This window comes from Equus przewalskii, chromosome X (assembly GCF_037783145.1).
Source record: "Equus przewalskii isolate Varuska chromosome X, EquPr2, whole genome shotgun sequence".
NCBI classification, from domain to species: Eukaryota; Metazoa; Chordata; class Mammalia; order Perissodactyla; family Equidae; genus Equus; species Equus przewalskii.
Window position 1 is genome coordinate 123,108,689 of NC_091863.1, and position 16,515 is coordinate 123,125,203.

The 16,515-nt window shown below is 58.6% G+C and overlaps 1 protein-coding gene across 8 annotated transcripts in view; it reads right to left on the reverse strand.

Annotated features, from left to right (window-relative positions):
* Nucleotides 1-16,515, reverse strand: part of HCFC1 (host cell factor C1) — a 26,021-nt gene continuing 9,506 nt past the window's right edge. For 2 of the 8 annotated variants that reach the window (XM_070604900.1, XM_070604906.1), the window contains exons 5-26: nucleotides 15,626-15,710; nucleotides 15,021-15,127; nucleotides 13,675-13,854; nucleotides 13,235-13,594; nucleotides 12,794-12,954; nucleotides 12,008-12,205; nucleotides 11,410-11,634; nucleotides 11,163-11,267; nucleotides 10,681-10,900; nucleotides 10,222-10,364; nucleotides 9,936-10,074; nucleotides 9,489-9,709; nucleotides 7,274-8,786; nucleotides 6,829-6,992; nucleotides 5,758-6,334; nucleotides 4,970-5,293; nucleotides 4,714-4,832; nucleotides 4,486-4,623; nucleotides 3,889-4,074; nucleotides 2,944-3,244; nucleotides 2,274-2,337; nucleotides 1-2,065 (exon numbers count right to left, since the gene is read on the reverse strand). In XM_070604900.1, the coding sequence (XP_070461001.1) occupies nucleotides 2,026-2,065; nucleotides 2,274-2,337; nucleotides 2,944-3,244; nucleotides 3,889-4,074; nucleotides 4,486-4,623; nucleotides 4,714-4,832; nucleotides 4,970-5,293; nucleotides 5,758-6,334; nucleotides 6,829-6,992; nucleotides 7,274-8,786; nucleotides 9,489-9,709; nucleotides 9,936-10,074; nucleotides 10,222-10,364; nucleotides 10,681-10,900; nucleotides 11,163-11,267; nucleotides 11,410-11,634; nucleotides 12,008-12,205; nucleotides 12,794-12,954; nucleotides 13,235-13,594; nucleotides 13,675-13,854; nucleotides 15,021-15,127; nucleotides 15,626-15,710 (5,570 nt within the window). In that variant the 3' untranslated portion in view covers nucleotides 1-2,025. The remainder of the gene's footprint in view (nucleotides 2,066-2,273; nucleotides 2,338-2,943; nucleotides 3,245-3,888; nucleotides 4,075-4,485; nucleotides 4,624-4,713; nucleotides 4,833-4,969; nucleotides 5,294-5,757; nucleotides 6,335-6,828; nucleotides 6,993-7,273; nucleotides 8,787-9,488; nucleotides 9,710-9,935; nucleotides 10,075-10,221; nucleotides 10,365-10,680; nucleotides 10,901-11,162; nucleotides 11,268-11,409; nucleotides 11,635-12,007; nucleotides 12,206-12,793; nucleotides 12,955-13,234; nucleotides 13,595-13,674; nucleotides 13,855-15,020; nucleotides 15,128-15,625; nucleotides 15,711-16,515) is intronic. The other 6 variants (XM_070604905.1, XM_070604904.1, XM_070604903.1 and 3 more) reach the window with 6 other exon arrangements.

Here is a 16,515-nt window from a genome sequence, read left to right on the forward strand (position 1 = left end):
TTATTTCAAAAAAAGTCTTTTAATTGTTCAAAATAGCACAAAACAACATCGCACTATGGTAATATTGAGTCACGGGGTTACTCTACAATAGATGACGGGTGTACTGTTCTCAGAACCGAGAAATCAAAGGGCACTCAGGGGAAGGGACCGGGGTCAACAATGGGACCAGGCGAGTGGGCTCCAAGGTGACTAAACGGGACGTTTTCCACAGCGAAATCTACTAGAATACAACAAACCAGGGGCCCAGAGGCCACTGGCTGGTGGTGGTGGTGGTGGTGTTGGGGGCGGGGGTGTCTGTGGAGGCCCCAGGCCACAGCTGTCTCCAGGGTGGGGTCTGAAAAGATTGGCTGCTCCTTTTAAATCCTTCTGTAACCTGCTTGCAGCCCTGCTGGTTGCCTAAAGCTGGGGTGTGGGGCAGAAAGCTGTCTCATTAGCCACTCCAAGCAGAGCCCCAAGCCCAAGTCTGGCCCTAGGAGGATGGGCTCAGCCTGGGGACAGCGCTGCAGATTCATAGAGCTGGTGGCTAGTGCTCTTGGCTGGCTCCTTCCCAGGCTGCCTGAGCCCCACTTCCCCCAACCCCCTTTCCTCACAACTTTGCCTGGAGGTGGCGGCCGCAGGAAGCAGCAGTGGAGGAGTCAGACACTCTAAGCCAGCTGTGCCCAGGAGGGAGCCTGGGGGTGCTGGAGGGCACTGGGAACCCAGGATCAGGAGGATGGCACGCAGCTGCTCCCAACCCCCAGCCATCCTCAGAAACCTGACCGACTGCAGGCTCCAGCAGACTCTCAAGCTCGATCCTATAGGTGTGGAGACCATGTGAGTGAGGTCTGACTGCTCACCCTCCCTTGTCCCAGAGGGCAGGGGCCAGCAAGAGGAAATCGGGCTGGGCAGCAAACACAAGGCCTACAGGGGAGATTCCCCGCCTCTCCTGCCCCAGCTGCTCCCAGGGCTTTTCCTCCAGAAAGATCCCTGCCAAGGCTTAGCCAAGGAGAAAAAAGTAAAAAAAAAAAAAAAAAAAGATACACATTCTGTACACAGCTAACAACAACAAAAAAGGGACAAAACCCCACACACTAAGGCTAAAATTACAATAAAAATGTTAACTTCATCAATTTCAACTGAAAACAATACAACCAATGCAGCAGTTGGCGATGTGGCCCCAGCCCGACCCGGGGGGGGCCGAGGCCAGGCTCGGGGGCTACTCTAGGCCCCACTGGGAGTTGGGAGGTTTTCACAGAACACTGCTCAGGCCACCATGGGGCTCCTTCTTCGCCCCTTTTCTTTTTCTTTCTTTCTTCTCTTTTTTTAAATGGGAAAGAAGAGGGAAGGCGAGAAGAGGTGGGAGTACGAAGGCCTCTGAGAAAACGTGTAAGCTTCCTGTGGGATCGCCGGCAAAGACAGGGTTGGGTAAGCCAAAGGGGGGCCGCCGTTAGGTGGCAGAAAATGCGAAGGTAACAAAATAAAATACAACCAGCCAGACACCCAGCTTGGGGTGCCCCACAAAGCCTGTGGCAGCAGGCGGGGCAGGGGCATGAGTGGGCGGCGCCTTTCCTCAGCTTCCATGCCTGCACCCCCCAGCCCTTGGCTGCCCCCTCGAGCCAAGGGTGACAAACAGCAAGAGGTGTGCAGGTTTTGGGGGTGCATGCATTCCGTCTCCTTCCTTCTATGCCGTCTCCTTCCTTTTAGGTTTCTAGTTCTCTCCCTTGAGGGCCTCTGAATTCTCTGGGCTTGCTCAGCTCTCAGGGGAAGGCGCTGGCGGGGGAGGGGCGGGTGGGGGAGGAAGGCGCATTGCTCTCACTTGCTCACTGCTCTTCCAGCTCTGCCTTCCACTTCCCCCCAACAGCAATGGTAAAATGTGCTTTCTTGAGATAATTTTAAAAACAGAGAGGGAGAGAATGAATGGCGGCCAGTGGCTCGTGAGGGTGAAGTGTGAGCGCCGAGTGGGTGGGACGGGCGGGCCCTGGCAGGTGGCGTTCCTGAAGCAGAAGGGGTGTCTGGAGAAGCATCCAGGCGCGGGGCAGTTGCCTCTCACTGACCGTCTGCCTTAGATTTCTTTGGAGCGGATTTCCTTGGAAAATGGAAGGAAAAGGTAAAGACAGTGTTAGCATGGGTCCTGACAAGTCTCTGCCTGGTACCTAGAGGGGCTTCACACCCAGTTGAGCCCCCTCCCAAATCATTTAAGGAGAAGTGGAGCCCTAGTATTCCCACTGTTCCTTCCTCCCAGAAGCTGCCCACCCCCAGCCTCAGAAGGTTTCTGAAAGGGGCTTCCTGCTTACATTTCCGGAGAGGACATGGGCCGCTTGCTGGCCGGTTTGGCGCCAGAGCTGTCTTTACTGGTTTCTGAAAGGGAAGAGGGAGCGGTGAGCAGCTGAGCAAGGTGGACAGCAGGACTCCAGTCCCACAGCAGCACATGGGCCAAGAGAGCAAGAGCAAAGGAAGTATCTGCAATCCCCTTCCCCTCAGCACAGCCAGCTGACCTCCAGAGCGTGACAACCCCTCCCGTAGGCATGCTCCCCATGGTTCTGGCCACCTGTGTGCCACCCCCAAGGGTTGCCCTGAACTCAGGTTAGAGGCCCTCACTGTCCTCCCTGGTCAGCCTCGTGGGAGTTGGCATACAACCTGCAGCCTGGGCCTCTGCTCCCCACCCCGTGCCTTGCCCACTGGGCTCTAGCCTCCCCTGGTGCCTCCTACTTCACATTCTTGCCATTCTCCCCACCCATCTACCTCAAACGCCCCTGGGAAGCTTTCCCTGTACCCCCAGATGAGGCGAGGTACCCCTGCAAGACACCTCCGTAGCACCCTAGGCCATCAGGCGCCCCAGATTATAAAGCTCCAAAGTCCAGCTTGAAGCTGGGCCACTCTGCCCCACCTGATACTCAACCAGGGGTGTCCACTCCTCAGCTCCCACCCAGAGGCTGCCCAAGGAGCCCAACAAATGACACCTACCTTGCAACCACCTCACTTGGGTGGCTGGGCCGTAGCCCTTCTCGTTGCGGGCAGCAATGCGGAATATGATGGCAGGCTTGGTGGTGTAGTCGATGTGGGCGTTGGAGAGGCTGGAGGACTGCACGAGGCAGGACGGGCTGGGCCCGCAGTACACCCGCATGAAGGCCAGCTGAGCCGGGGTGGAGCTCTTGGGCTCACCACCGGCCTGTGAGCTCTGTATGGCCAGGTACACGGAGTACTCAATGATCTTGCCCGAGGTCACAGAGGGCGGCTCCCAGGTGAGGTGAGCACCATCCGGACTCTAGAAGCAACGGGGAAAAGGTCAAGTGATGCTGTCTTCGGCCTGTGGGACTTTATCCCACTCTGCCTATCTGTGAATAGACGAGCTAGAATGCCTTGCAGCTTCCAGAACTGACTGCTCATACTTCACCCCTCTTCCTGACACAGTGCTATTTTACAGCAGAGTTCAAGAAGCTCCAAAGAGATGGCCTCATCTGCCCCACTCGGAACACAGCCTGCCTATACTTGCTCTGCCCCTAATCTATGACTTGTCACTTAGCCTCTTGGTGCCTTAGTTTGCTCATCAGGAGCATGGAGCTAACAACAGGTTCCATACCTCCTCAGGATGTTTCAAGGATTGGATAAAAGAACATGTTGAATGTGGCATGTAGTGGACACTTGCTGAACATCAGCTGTCATGTTACAGAGAGGGAGACTGAGGCCAAGAGAAGGAAGGAACTTGCTCTTGTCACCCTGGCAACTGGTGACAGGCTTCACTCCAGACCTGGCTGACTCTGCCTACATCTTGGGGCCCCTCTTGGGTCACCCCCACCTGCCCCAGCATAGAAGGGACTTGCGTGTGTATGGCCTCAGCCAAGGCCTGCTATGCTCCAGGTGAGCAGGGAACCAGCCGGGGACAGAGAGCCACACCACAGAAAGACTCACTTTGCTGATTTTAATAGCACAGGGGGCCCCTGGGAAACCAGGCAGACACGTCTTAAAGGCTGAGATCTCGCTGAAGGGCCCTCGGCCACAGGCATTGATCCCGGCAACACGAAACTTATAGGCTGTGCCCGGCTGCAGCTCCTGCTTCTTTAGCTGGTTATAGTCTGGGACAGTGCCCGAGTCATCCTGGGGAAAAAGACAGAAAGAACAGGGAGAGAGAGAAAAAAGTGACATGAACCTCACCGTCGAGATGGCAGCTCTGGATGGGGTATGGCTTTGGGGCCCATAGAGCAGTTTTCCACCTGGGGCATGATGGAGGTCCATGTGAGAGAGGAGTGGGGGGAGGGGGGAAGAGGGCAGCAATGGCAGCCCCTTCGTGACAAGGGAGGACATGGCGAGGTAGACAGACTGGGCTTCTCTGGTGCTTCAAGGGGTGCAGGACGAGGCAGTGTGTGGGGAAGGCTCTGCACCTGGCTGTCCTTGGGCCGGCCCCAAGATGCCACCTCTGGGGAGCTTCAGAAGTCCCTGAAAGCCCCGGTACCTGCCTCATGGCCAGGATCCACCCACCCGAGGGCGTCAGCTCCTAGGGACACTTACATCAGATGGGACAGCATCATCTGGTGGAAGGAAATAGTGTGTCACCATTACGTTGGTGCCCTTAATGACCCCCACATCAAACCACTGATTCTCCTTCTTCACAGGGGCTTTGCTGGGTGGAGGTGGTAGGTCCGGCTTCTGGAAGATAGAAAGGGGAGAAGAGATCAGGCCCTCAGCCCTCAGAACCCAGAGGCAGTGCTCCCTAAATCCCTGTCACACCAGACTTACCACGCCCAGGGACTCGATGCCGTTAGCCACTTCAGTGAGGGTAGCTGCAGCCTGCAGCTTCGCAGGGCTGGCTACCACGACTGGCTGGGGAGCCACAAATGTGTTGGAAGGGGCCAGGCCTGGGAGGAAAGAGGGCGTCAATGGGAAAGGCCCCAGAGACCTGGTTTCTGTGTGGGAGCTCCTCCCTTGGGCCAGACCACACTCCCCACCTCTGCACAGGGGGGCCCACCCCGGAGCGGGTGCTGCAAGAACTTACTCTCAGTGGCTGTGGAGGGTAGCAGGGCCACAGTGCTGGGAACAGCCCCGGCCAGCTCGTTGAGGCAGTTGCTCTCAATAGTCGGGTCATTGAGGCTGTCGGCAGGGGCCAGGGCCTCGGTGGGGAGGTGATGGTGCTGCTGCTGGGCCTGCGCCTCCTGCAGCTGCTGCTGCTGCTGCACCAGGGCAGCCAGCTCCTGCTGTGTCAGCACGATGGGGATGGTGGTGGCCTGGCCCTCCTGGCCCTCGGCTGACAAGTGGCCCAGCTCTGCCTGTGTCACGGCTGCTGCTGCCTCGGACGTGTCCATGGGTTCTCCAGTGCCTGCTCCAGGGTGGAGAAAAACACTACTCAACAGGAACGCCAGCCAGGAGGAGCCTGTCCCTGGCTTCCCACTGTCACTCCCCTCCCAGCCTGGTCTCTCCACTTGAGCACTATGGGCAGTCCCAATAGACAAAGACCCTTAGAACCTGTCCCCCGGACCTTGTTTCCTGGCTCACCTCTACCCTCCCCTTCCCCAACCAAGGGGCCCTGCCTCCTTCCTGGGTGCCAAGTCCAGCCTGTCCGATGTGGCCATCCTCCCCTTCACCTCTGACTCATGCCACCCTGGCAGGAAGTGAGCCTCCTCTTCTCGAGCTGCCCATCACTGCAGCCCTACAGCCAGGACCATCAACAGGGACACTCCAGAATCCCATGTCCTTGCTCCTCCTGAGGGGGCCATCTTCCCCTCAGGGCCCCTGTCTGGCCTCAACTGAAGATAGCGTGGAGAGCCACCCTGCCCCAGCACCTACCCATGACAGCCTGCTGGGCGGCCTGGAGCACTGCCTGGATGGCCAGGGCCTGGGCTTCCTCTGTGGCTGCGGCCTGGGCAGCTGCTTCAGCAGCAGCAGTCACTGCCAACTCCTCAGGGGTGAGCCCTGTTACCATGAGGGTGGTGGTGCCCGCCTGGGCCTCAGCCATCAGCTCTTGGGGAAGTGACAACTGGTCTACTTCAGACTGTGTGGGCGGGGGTGGCTGGACCACCACAGTGGCTACCACAGCTGAACTGGCAGGCTCCTGGCCTGAAGATGAGTCCCCTGTACTGCTCAGATCCACGGCGGCCTGGAGCTCAGGGGTCTGGGAGGCTGACAGGACCTCGGTGGACTCCCCCATCAGGGGTGTGGAGGCGGGCTGCAGGAGTTGCCGTGGCGGCAGCTGCTGGCGAGGCCCTGGTGAGGCCTGGAGTTCCTCTGGGGGCTGCAGGATGTCAACAGCAGAGAAGGGCATGTCAGAAGTTTCTGTGTTGGCTATGGTCACTGTTATCGTGGCCGGAATGGGGACTTCGGTGGTCAGAGCCCCTGGGGTAGTCTCAGTCATTGATGAGATCTTCTAGAAAGGGAGAGAAGCCCCCGTCAGAGGGGAGGAGAGAGAGGCCAGAACCAGGCAGCCTTCATCTTTCCCTGTGGGCCTGGATTTTCATTCTCAACAGGCCAGCGCAACCCCGTGAAATGGGGAGGGGGCGGCAGGAGGCGGCGAGACCTTCGAGACCTGCTGGTCACTTCAACCTGCCCTCAGAGAGGCCTCCTGGTCTAGCCAAAGTGGCACTCAGACTCCCACTGTGTCACTCTCATAGGCTACAGTGAAATGACAGGCTGTGGGAAACAGCTACGGAAATGAAAGTGCCTGTGAGACTCCAGAGGATGGGGGACTCCTGCCTCCTGCCTTGTCATGCACCAAGCTGCCCTTTTATGGTCTGGAGAAGGGACCAGGAACTGCACAGTGCCTGGTACAAGAGTGACACCTGGTGTCTGACTCCAGAATAGCACGGCCAAAGGCACAGTGGGCAACAGGGAGGCAAGAGGGGACCCAGCCAGGGCTCTTACCGGCACCGAGGGGCCAGGGACCGGCGTGGACTGTGTCACAGTGGTCACAGCCCGCGTTAGCGTGGAAGACACAGTGGTCGTGATGGCACTGGAGCTGGTGAGGTTCACACTGTCACTCTGGGTGCTCTCCACCTCTCCCTGGTCGCTGGTAGCTGGTGGGGGATCTGTGGGGAGGAAGCAGAGTGAGGTGAGAGGCACTCGGCCTGGAGGAACCTAGGGAGGAGGCTGGGTGGCAGGAGCCCTAGAGCCTCCCTCCGCATGGCTTTGCCACCATGAGACACAGCTGCTTGGAGGACCCGTGCCCCACCCCCGCCACGTAAACTGAGCTCCCCGGAATGTACCTGTTGGCCTCTGGCTAGACAGACCTTTCAGCCACCACTTCCCTTATCCTTTGAGCCTTGGGCTCTGAGGGAGCAGAAATGCCAGGCCGGCCGCCTTCACTCACCTTGGTTTGAGCTCATGTTGGAGGTGACAGTGGTGGCCGTGTGCGTGGTGCCTGTCTCGTGTGTCTCACAGGGGGGATTGGAGCACACCCTCTGTGTCGGGAAAGGAGCCAGTAACGAAACGCCGGCCTGGGGGGTAACCGTGGGTGGTGCTGCCACCTCCAAGGTGGACTCCAGGGTCCTGGGGGAGGGAGTGGTGGCAGGGAGCAGGGCTCCTACGCTGACCGACATGGTGGTACCAGTGGAAGTGGTCTGGTGTGTCTCACAGGGGTGGCCAGCAGGGGGCTGCTGCCCACCCTCAGGCTGGCCCGCAGCCCCGCTGGAGGTGGCGGTGGTAGGTGTATGGGTGGTGCCCGTCTCGTGGGTCTCGCATGGCGGATTGGAGCAGACCCGCTGGGCACTGCCTGCGCTCGAGGTAGTGGCTGTGTTGGTGGTGCCCGTCTCATGGGTCTCACATGGTGGGTTGGAGCAGACTTGGACCACGGTGGCCGAAGGGCACAGCAATGCCTCCAGGGCTGTCACAGTCACAGCGGCACCAGATGAGCTCTCGTACGCAGGTATGAGGGTTCCCTGTGCCTCACCGAGCTCTGCGGCACCCATGGTGGAGCGGGCTGTGGTGGGTGTGTTGGTTGTGTGGGTGTGATGTGCCTCCAGCTGGTGCCCTGCAGACACCAGCTGACCTAGGCCAGCTATGGGGCTGTCCTTGCCGCCAAGGCCGCTGGGCCTGACTTGGCTGCTCACAGGGGCCAACTGCACAAAAGTGGTGCTGTGGCCGCCAGCCTCCAGCACCAGGCTTGGCCCAAGGAGCGGGGCACTGGTGGCCATCACAGTCATGGTGGTGCTGGTTGCGCTGGTCTGGCAGGTTTGGCACGAGGGCTTGACAGAACCCTGGGCTCCCTGTGACGCCCCAGCAGCCAGGCTGACCCGGACCACAGCAGGAGCAGTGCTGGCCACATAGGCGTGCCGGGCATCTCGCTGCTGGACGGTGCCGATGGTTGACATGGCGGTGGTGGCGGTGCTGGTGGTGCCTGTCTCGTGGGTCTCGCAAGGCGGGTTCGAGCAGCCGTGCTGCCCCGCCATGTTGGAGGTGGCGGTGGTGGCGGTGCTGGTGGTGCCTGTCTCATGGGTCTCGCACGGCGGGTTCGAGCAGACGCGAACCACGCTGCCATTCTGCTGCCCCACTGGTGAGGTCACGAGAGAAGCAGCTGCCTCTTGTCTGTCACAGACAAACTGCACCTGGGCGGGCTGGGAGTGCCCCCCGAGGTTAGCCACAACAGTGGTGGTGGCTGTGTTGGTAGTGCCCGTCTCATGGGTCTCGCACGGCGGGTTGGAGCACACCAGCGTCACGGTGCCAGGCTGCACATCACCCTGGCCTGAGTCAGCAATGGTAACTGTAGCCGTGGGCTGTTCTGTAGTAGGCGAGGCCAGGATGGACACAGGGAGGTCATGCACAGGCTGGGCCTCAACCCCACTGGGTGCTGTGATCAGAGTCACCTGGGTAGGCTGGGAGACAGGCTGGGGGAGATACCAGACGGGAAGAGTTAGCATGCAACTTCTGCCTGCCTGTCCCTCCCACCATCCTGCAGTGTCACCCACCCTGGCTGATATTACCGACCTGGCTCCTAAAGCAATAGCCCTGGCAAAGCCAGGACCTGCTTGCCCTCTGACCGCAAGACAGTGCCTCACTCAGAGACCAGGGAAGAGGTACTGCTTGGCCTCAAGGGCCCCAGGGACTGGGAAGGGGCTGTGGGGGTGGGGCAGGGGCGGGGCCTGGCTGGGGCGCACCCTTGGTCACGGGCCCTGCCTGAACAGAGGCCAGCAAGAGATGCATCACCATTTCCAGGAATTCAGCTTAAGATGCATGAAGAGAAGAAAAATGCTATATGCACATGAAGGTGAATTCTCACACCCACTATAACACCATGAGAGAAAGACCCTAGTATTCAGAAACTGGAAATGGGAAAAACGTGATGTCTCCAAGTGACGGACTATTAGGCAGTGATAAAGAATCATGATTCTGTAACAAACAGGGACACTGTCCCACGGGTTCTACACGCATGAAGGAAGAAGAGGAGCTGGCTGCCTGCAGCAGCAGCAGGAAGCCTGGCAAGGATGGTCCCAAGACGGAGACTAGAACAGTCAGGTTGGGGCTCACATGCTTTCTGTAGTGTCCCTGACATGCAACCACACACCCTCACGGTCTCCCGGCCACCCTACCTGCATGGTGATGGTGGGGGTGGTGAGCCCGCTGGCCGCCGTCAGCGTGGTCTGCGCGGCTGACACAGTGATGGCAGTGGGGTTGATCACCTGGCTTGAGAGGGTGGCGATAGTGCCCAAGGTGGTGATAGGTGTGGCCAGGGAGGCGCTGGTGCTGTGGCCCCCAGCTCCAGCAAGGCTGGTGGAAACGGTGCCTGTCACCGTGCCTAACGTTGTGACACCTAAAAGCAGGGAGGGAGGCAGAGATGGGTGAAGCCTGTTGTTGGTGCCTCCTTTCCAGGAGCTTTTCTCCCTGGGTGGGGCTGGGGGCAATGGGAACTCTGAAGTGCACCCAACAGGACCAGCAAGCTCCAGAGAGAGAGTACCTGCATCCTCCCCCAGCCCTCCTACAGGGAGGTGGTCCTGGGAACACTATGCAGACTGGCACCCAGCCTGTGGGCTACACACCTGTGGTACCCTTCACAACCAATGTGGTAACAGCCGGTTTGACGGCGGAGACAGTGACGGGGGTGACCAGACGAACGCCCCCCATGGGCACAGTGCGGAGGATGGTACCTGGCTGTCCAGGGGCCCCCTTTAGCACCACCTAGAACACCAGAGGAAAGTGCCCCTGTCACTCACAGGCTGGCCGGATCCTGTCCTGCCCCATCCCAGGCCCCTCAGGAGGACACGTGTGGCCTGCTGGGGTCCTGGACTGGACACTGGGGTGAGGAGAGGGCCAGATCTGCCTCACCTGGGTCACTCCTTGCTGCCCATGGCCAGTTGCAATTTTGGGGACAGCAGTGATGATTTTGGCAGGCGCTCCAGTCCCTGAAGTCATAACCTTGGTGGTGATGATGGTGATGGGGGACTTGATGCCAGGGCTGCTGGTCACACCTGGATGGGAGACAGGGGGCAGCTGGCTTCAGGCCTGCTGCCTCCGGAGCTCCACTCTGCGCTAGCTCCCATGGCTCGTTTCCCTTAGGCCCCCTTTTAAGTAGTCACCCCTGCTGCCCCTTGATTAAAATGCAACAAGTACAATCACAGCCTCACCCCTGCCACCTGCCGACAAATCTTCGATAAAAGCCAGAGTGAGTAGGGAGGAGGGAGAAAGAGAACAGAAAGCAAGAGCACATTGTAGCCCGGCCTCCATCCACCTATCTGGCTTTAGCCCAACACACTTCCTCACTGGCGCAGTGGGGGAGGTCCCTACCTGTGGCGCCCGCCTGCGTGATGATGGCCGACATGGGGATAGTCTTGATGATGGTCGTTGTGCCAGGCTTCGTAGTGCTGGGGGACACACTGCTGATGCCCAGGATGGTGGGTTTAGTACCGGCCCCACTGGCCTGCGTGGTAGTGATGATGGTAGTGGGCTTGCCATCTGCTGAGGTCACCAGCTTGAGAATGGTCCCGGCTGGCAGGGGCCCTTTGGTCTACAAGGGGAAATGACGAGGTGAAGGAGGGTGAGGTAAACCAGCATCTTTGCCAGGACGGGAAATCTGGTCCAGCTACTCGCCACCGGTAGCTCAAGCATCTCAGGGAATATTCTGAAGACTGCGGGTGACAAACCCGAGCAGCAGGACTTTCTGTGCCACATGTGATCATGGGATCTTTTCTAGGCAGGGATGCAAGTTCCACCTGTGGCCCAGCGCCCACTCTTGCTTGTGTCACAGAGTCTGGGGCCCCCAAGCTCACCTGGATGATCTGAGTCACCGGGCCCGTAGACGCCTGGCCTGTGACTGCCGAAGTCTGCACTGGTTTAGTCTGGACCACTGACATCACTTTGCCCAGGTTGGAAATCTAAAAAGGAAAGAACACAGCAGGGAGTGATCCAGAAACCAATCAAGGGCACGGCCTGGGCTAGGGCACTCCTGGCACGGGCCCAGGGCAGTGCCACAGCCTGGCAGCTGTCACATGCAGCAGGGTGGCACCCGTCCCTCACCAGAGCACTGCCTCCTGGGACGGAGATGGGGCTCTTCACCAGGGTGATGGTCTTGGTGACCCCACCCACCACCGTGGTCACCACCTGGGCTTGCTGGGCCACTGTCACAGTCCCCGACTTGTGCACCGTGATGATGGGGCGGGTAGACGTGTTGGCAGCGGAGGAGACAGATGTCCCCACCTGGGCAGCTGCGGTCTTCAGCATGCGAGTGGCTGGGTTGCTCACCTGGAGGGGACAGAAACGAGTGATGGGCAGGGCTGAGTGCCTCCACTGGGAATGTCCCAGTGGACCCACAGCTCTAGCCTGGCTAGTTACCTTTCTCCTCCTCCTCTCCCCTCCCCCTCCTAGACTGAAGAACAGCTCACTTTGATTTACTTTTTCCTAGCAAAGCAAGGGAAGGGACCTAGCGACAGGTCTAGCCTGAGTCTGGCACACCCCTAACGGTGACAGTTTATTCCACAGCCCACAGCAAGCACCAATTATGGACTGATGGCCTTTGTGGGGTGGTTCAAAACCCAGAAGGAGTGACCGCTGTCTGACCACAGTGCCCAGAAGCCCCAAGGCTGCCAGCTCAGAACCAGGCCCAAGGGATGCTCACCATGACTGGTGAGGAGGCCACCTTCACAGTGGCTGGGAGAGTGGTAGTGCCAGGTGTCACAGCCACAGTTTTGACGATGGTGGTGCCCGCTGGGACACTCAGCACTGTGGGCGCCGAAGAAGGAGGGATCTTTTGGGTGGCGGCGGCTGCGGCCGCCAGTGCAGCCATCCCACTCATCTGCGGGCTGCTGCCGATCACCTGCAGTGGGCACAGGGAATGTGAGCCCGCGGGCAGCGTTGGGACGAAGGCCGCCCAGCTCCCTGTTCTGTGGACTCCACCAGAATCGGCCAAGAGGCTCAGCCTTGCTCTGAGAGCCTCCTTCCCGTCCAGCGTGCCTCACAGCAGCATCTCTCAGCTTTTCGGACTGCCAGGCCCTGCTCTACTGGCTCCAACCTGGACTCCTACCACCCAATCAGGCGCGCCAACCCAGCAGCAGGAGTCTGCCAGCAGCCGTGAGTCTTTTCTAAAGACCGTGGAGTCAGATGCAGCTCTCTCCTCATGGGCCTGAGTCAAACCCCAGCTGGCTAGATTCTCTCCTCAGGCTTCAGGACTAGAAAGTTGATGTTTGAAATGCTCTTGGGATCAGAGAGCAGGGAGGTCCTCTGGAAGTGTTAATTTATGAACTCATTAACTTAGTAACGAGAGATCGCCTTATTAGTAATTTACAGCTGAGAAAAGCCCAGGATGAATGGTGCTAGAGCTGGGTGACATTCAAACCTGGTCAGGGCACCATCAACCACGAGAAAGTCCTGCCCCACCCAGCCCAGTCCAGGGACAGCTCCTCACCGTCCCCTGGGCGCTCTGCGTCGGCACGACCATTCGCACGCCTGCAGGTAGGGAGGTCACGGTGACGGGCGCTTTCCCAGCCTGGCTCGCAGGTCGCATGGTGACTAATGGGGTTCCTGTGGTAGCCTGAGGACCAGTCACTTTGAGAACAGCAGGGACACCTGGCGGGAGAAGAGGGCAACCATCAGCAGAGCCCCAGCCCCTCTGTTGCATTCAGCGTGCAGATGTGAGCTGCTTCTGTGACCTGCCTGTGCTTCGTGTCTGGCCCTTCCAGATACTCTCAGTGACAGTCTTCAAGGGAGGGACTGAGGCCCTCCCCACCCCCAGGAATAAGCCTTTGCTCCCAGCTGCCAGGGGTGCTGTCTTTCAGAGGCCCTCACTCAGACACGCAAGCTCCCGGCGGGCCAGCCCCTGCGCTCAAGTGCCCGGCCCCCAGCTCACCTTGAGTCCTGGCTGCGGTGGGCACGGAAATCGAGCTGCCAGGCACTGTCGGCAAGACCTGGATGGTGGTGGTGGTCGGGGGCGCGGCGGCAGCCTGGGGCAGGAGCGTGATGCCTACTTGGGTCAGCGGCTGCACGGCAGGTGCGGCTGCTGCCGGGGCAGGGCTCTTGGGAGGGTTGGTAGGCACAGACGGGACTGGATTGGGTGTGGGGGAGGTGGCAGTAGCAGCCGTGGCAGGAATGTCATATTTCTGGAGCTGCAGAAGGTAACTGTCGGCTGTTGCCACTGCCCCCCAGCTCACCTCCAGGGAGTTGGTGTTGGCTCGCACCAGCTGTACCCGGGCCGGGGGTGGTGGCTTTTCTGTAAGAGAGCACAAGTTAGTGAGAAGGGGGGAGGTGGCAGCTTCAGGGGTGGGCAGGGCTGCACTGTGGTGGCCTTACCTGTTTCCAGGTACCAGAGGTCCTTGCAGCAGACCTGGTTGTTCCAGGCCTTTCGGTAGCCATCGCGCCCACTCCAAATGTACAGGCGGGTGTTGATTGCTACAGCGCAGTGGCCAGCTCGGGCCCGGGGAATATTGTCCTCCAGTGTGTCCATCAGGATGGTCTCCCAGGCCATGGTATCTGGGGAGGGCAGGAGGTAGAGGTCAGCAGGGAGGCAGAGAAACCCACAACTCCCAGTAGCCCTTTGGCCTTTTGCTGTCAGGGATGGGGAATTAAAACCAGGAAGTCATCAAGGATTACTAAATTAAAAAAAGACAAGGCGAAAAACAACAACTCTGTATGGCAAAAAAACCATACAAACTAAAACTATAATCCACGAAGTAGAAACTGGGAAAATTCCTTGAAACGCACAGCCAAAGGCTTCACTTGTTGCACATCAAACAACACAAGAGCCTATAGAGAGACGGGCAAAGAGGAACGCAAGTTACGGAAAGGCGACAAGGATCAGAGAGAAAATACACACCCTTGCTCAAAACAAGAGAAATGCAAACTGAACCCGGGAGGGGCCTGGCAGTTTGGTTTCTATGCCCACTGCAACCAGGCTCAAGGCGAGCCGGGGGCAGGGGCTGGCCCACGGGGAGACTCAAATCACCAATAGGCTTGGTGAGGAGCGAATGCTCGGCCGGTGCCGGCACCGCCAGGGGCGTCTATGTGGGTGCAGCCTCCGTGCAGGGCAGCTCGGCAACATCCTTTTGATGGCAATTCTACCTCTAGGTTTTTACCTTTCAAACACACTTGCACGTGGGTGAGAACAATGCAGGGATACTCACGGAGCAGGGTCTGTGCAAGTTTCGACACCACGAAAGCAATTCAAAAGAATGAGGCTGCTCGCCGTGCAGGAGTGGATGGTCTCCAAGACAGAGTAAACGGAATAGGCCAGGTGCCGCACCGCCATGGAGAGCGGGCTGCCGGCTTGTTTGTTTGTTTTTAAAGGAACCTATAGGCAAGGCTTGTCTACATAGAAAAGCCCCTGCAGGGCGGAGGAGGAGCCACCGAAGTGGCTGCCTGAGGAGCAGAGCGGGGCAGGAGGGAGGCCCTGCGCCGGCATGCTGGCGTGCTTGTGTCCGGTCACGTGTTGGACCACATGTGGGAAGAGCCTATTCAGAAAATGGAAAGGAGGAGCGTCCCTCAGAGCGCTCTGACCAGTGGCTACTTCTGGTACATTTGCCAGGCATGGGCCTTAGAAGAAGCTTCGCTCCCTGCACACCCGACACAGCTCTCGGGGCCGAGGAGGGCCAGCCTCCCGCAGCCCTCCGCAGGCCACTCCGAGCCCGAGGAGGCCATACCCAGGTTGAGACAAGCCAGTGTGTTGGTACACTTCCACTCCTTCTCGTGTGTGGCCACTTTGACGTCATCCATGACGAGAGGCACCCAGCCACCAAACACGTACATTCTGGGACGAGGGAGGGAAGAGTAGGAGAGGATTGTAGAGGAGGTGCAAGCTAGAGGCCACCTCTTCCATCCAGAAAGTTCTAAACAAGCTTGGTCCCCTAACTCTCCCCAGGAGTGACCCCCAGGAAGCACGAAGCTCCTGATGAGGCCTTTTCCTACTTGGTGGCTCAGCCCTCACAAGAACTGTGTCACCTCCACCATGAGGAACCACTCACCTAAAACTCACCTCAGGCCCCGCTGTTTTATACTCACTTTGGGAACCTTGGCATTGACAAAAACACCCAGCTGCTCGTGTACAGGATCTAGAACACTCTGTGCCCCTCTATCCTGAGTCTGCCCTCTCTCAGTCCCCCAGGATTGTAATGGAAAGACGGGGCTGCTAAATGCCAGCCCAGCCAGAAAAAGCCTTCTCAGGCCTTAGGGATTGCTAGAACCAAACTGAGAGTCCGGTGGGTACAGGGGCAAGCAAGGAAGAGAAAAGCGATGGCCAACTACTCACTTGTTTCCTATGGTCGTGGCCGAGTGGAGACTTCGAGGAAGTGGCGCCACCCCGCTGAGACTGGGCTTATTCCATGTCAGAGTCTCTGTGCAGAGTGATGGAGAAAGGAGGGTTACCCACACTGGATCAGACACACGCCCTGCGATCAGGAAGATGTTTCCCAGATGCGGGGAAGGCTCTGGATGGCGGGTGCCAACCCAGTGCAAGAATTTCATGCCTGGCCTCTCTGCAGCCCGTGGGAGGCCCTCAGATCACCAGGTTCCAGCCTCTCCCAAGCTGTGTTCACCCTCCTGCCAAGGGCATCTCTTTGAACACTTTTCTTTTCTTTTTTTTTAAAGATCGGCACCTGAGCTAACAACCGTTGCCAATCTTTTTTTTTTTCCTTTCTGCTTTTTCTCCCCAAATCCCCCCCGTACATAGCTCTATACCCTAGTTGTGGGTCCTTCTAGTTGTGGCACGTGGGAAGCCACCTCAGCGTGGCCTGATGAGTGGAGCCATGTCCGCGCCCAGGATCCAAACCAGTGAAACCCTGGGCCACTGTAGCGGAGCATGCGAACTTAACCACTCGGCCACGGGGCCAGCCCCTCTTTGAATATTTTTGAGCACCTGCTAGGAGCTAGCACTGCTCTTAGAATGGGGGTAGGGGTGGTGAGCAAATCCTCAAGGCACGCTGCTTTGTGTCCTACTCTCCACAAAATGTGTTCATCCCCACACCACCTCCACCGTGTACAGACTGTGTCCAGAAGCACCGTGCTGCTGGGAACTCCACTCATGATAAACTTTTCTTTTCTTTTTTGGTGAGGAAGATTGTCCCTGAGCTGACATCTCTGGCCAATCTTCCTCTTTTTCTCCTGAGGAATACTGTCACTGAGCCAACATCTGTGCCAATC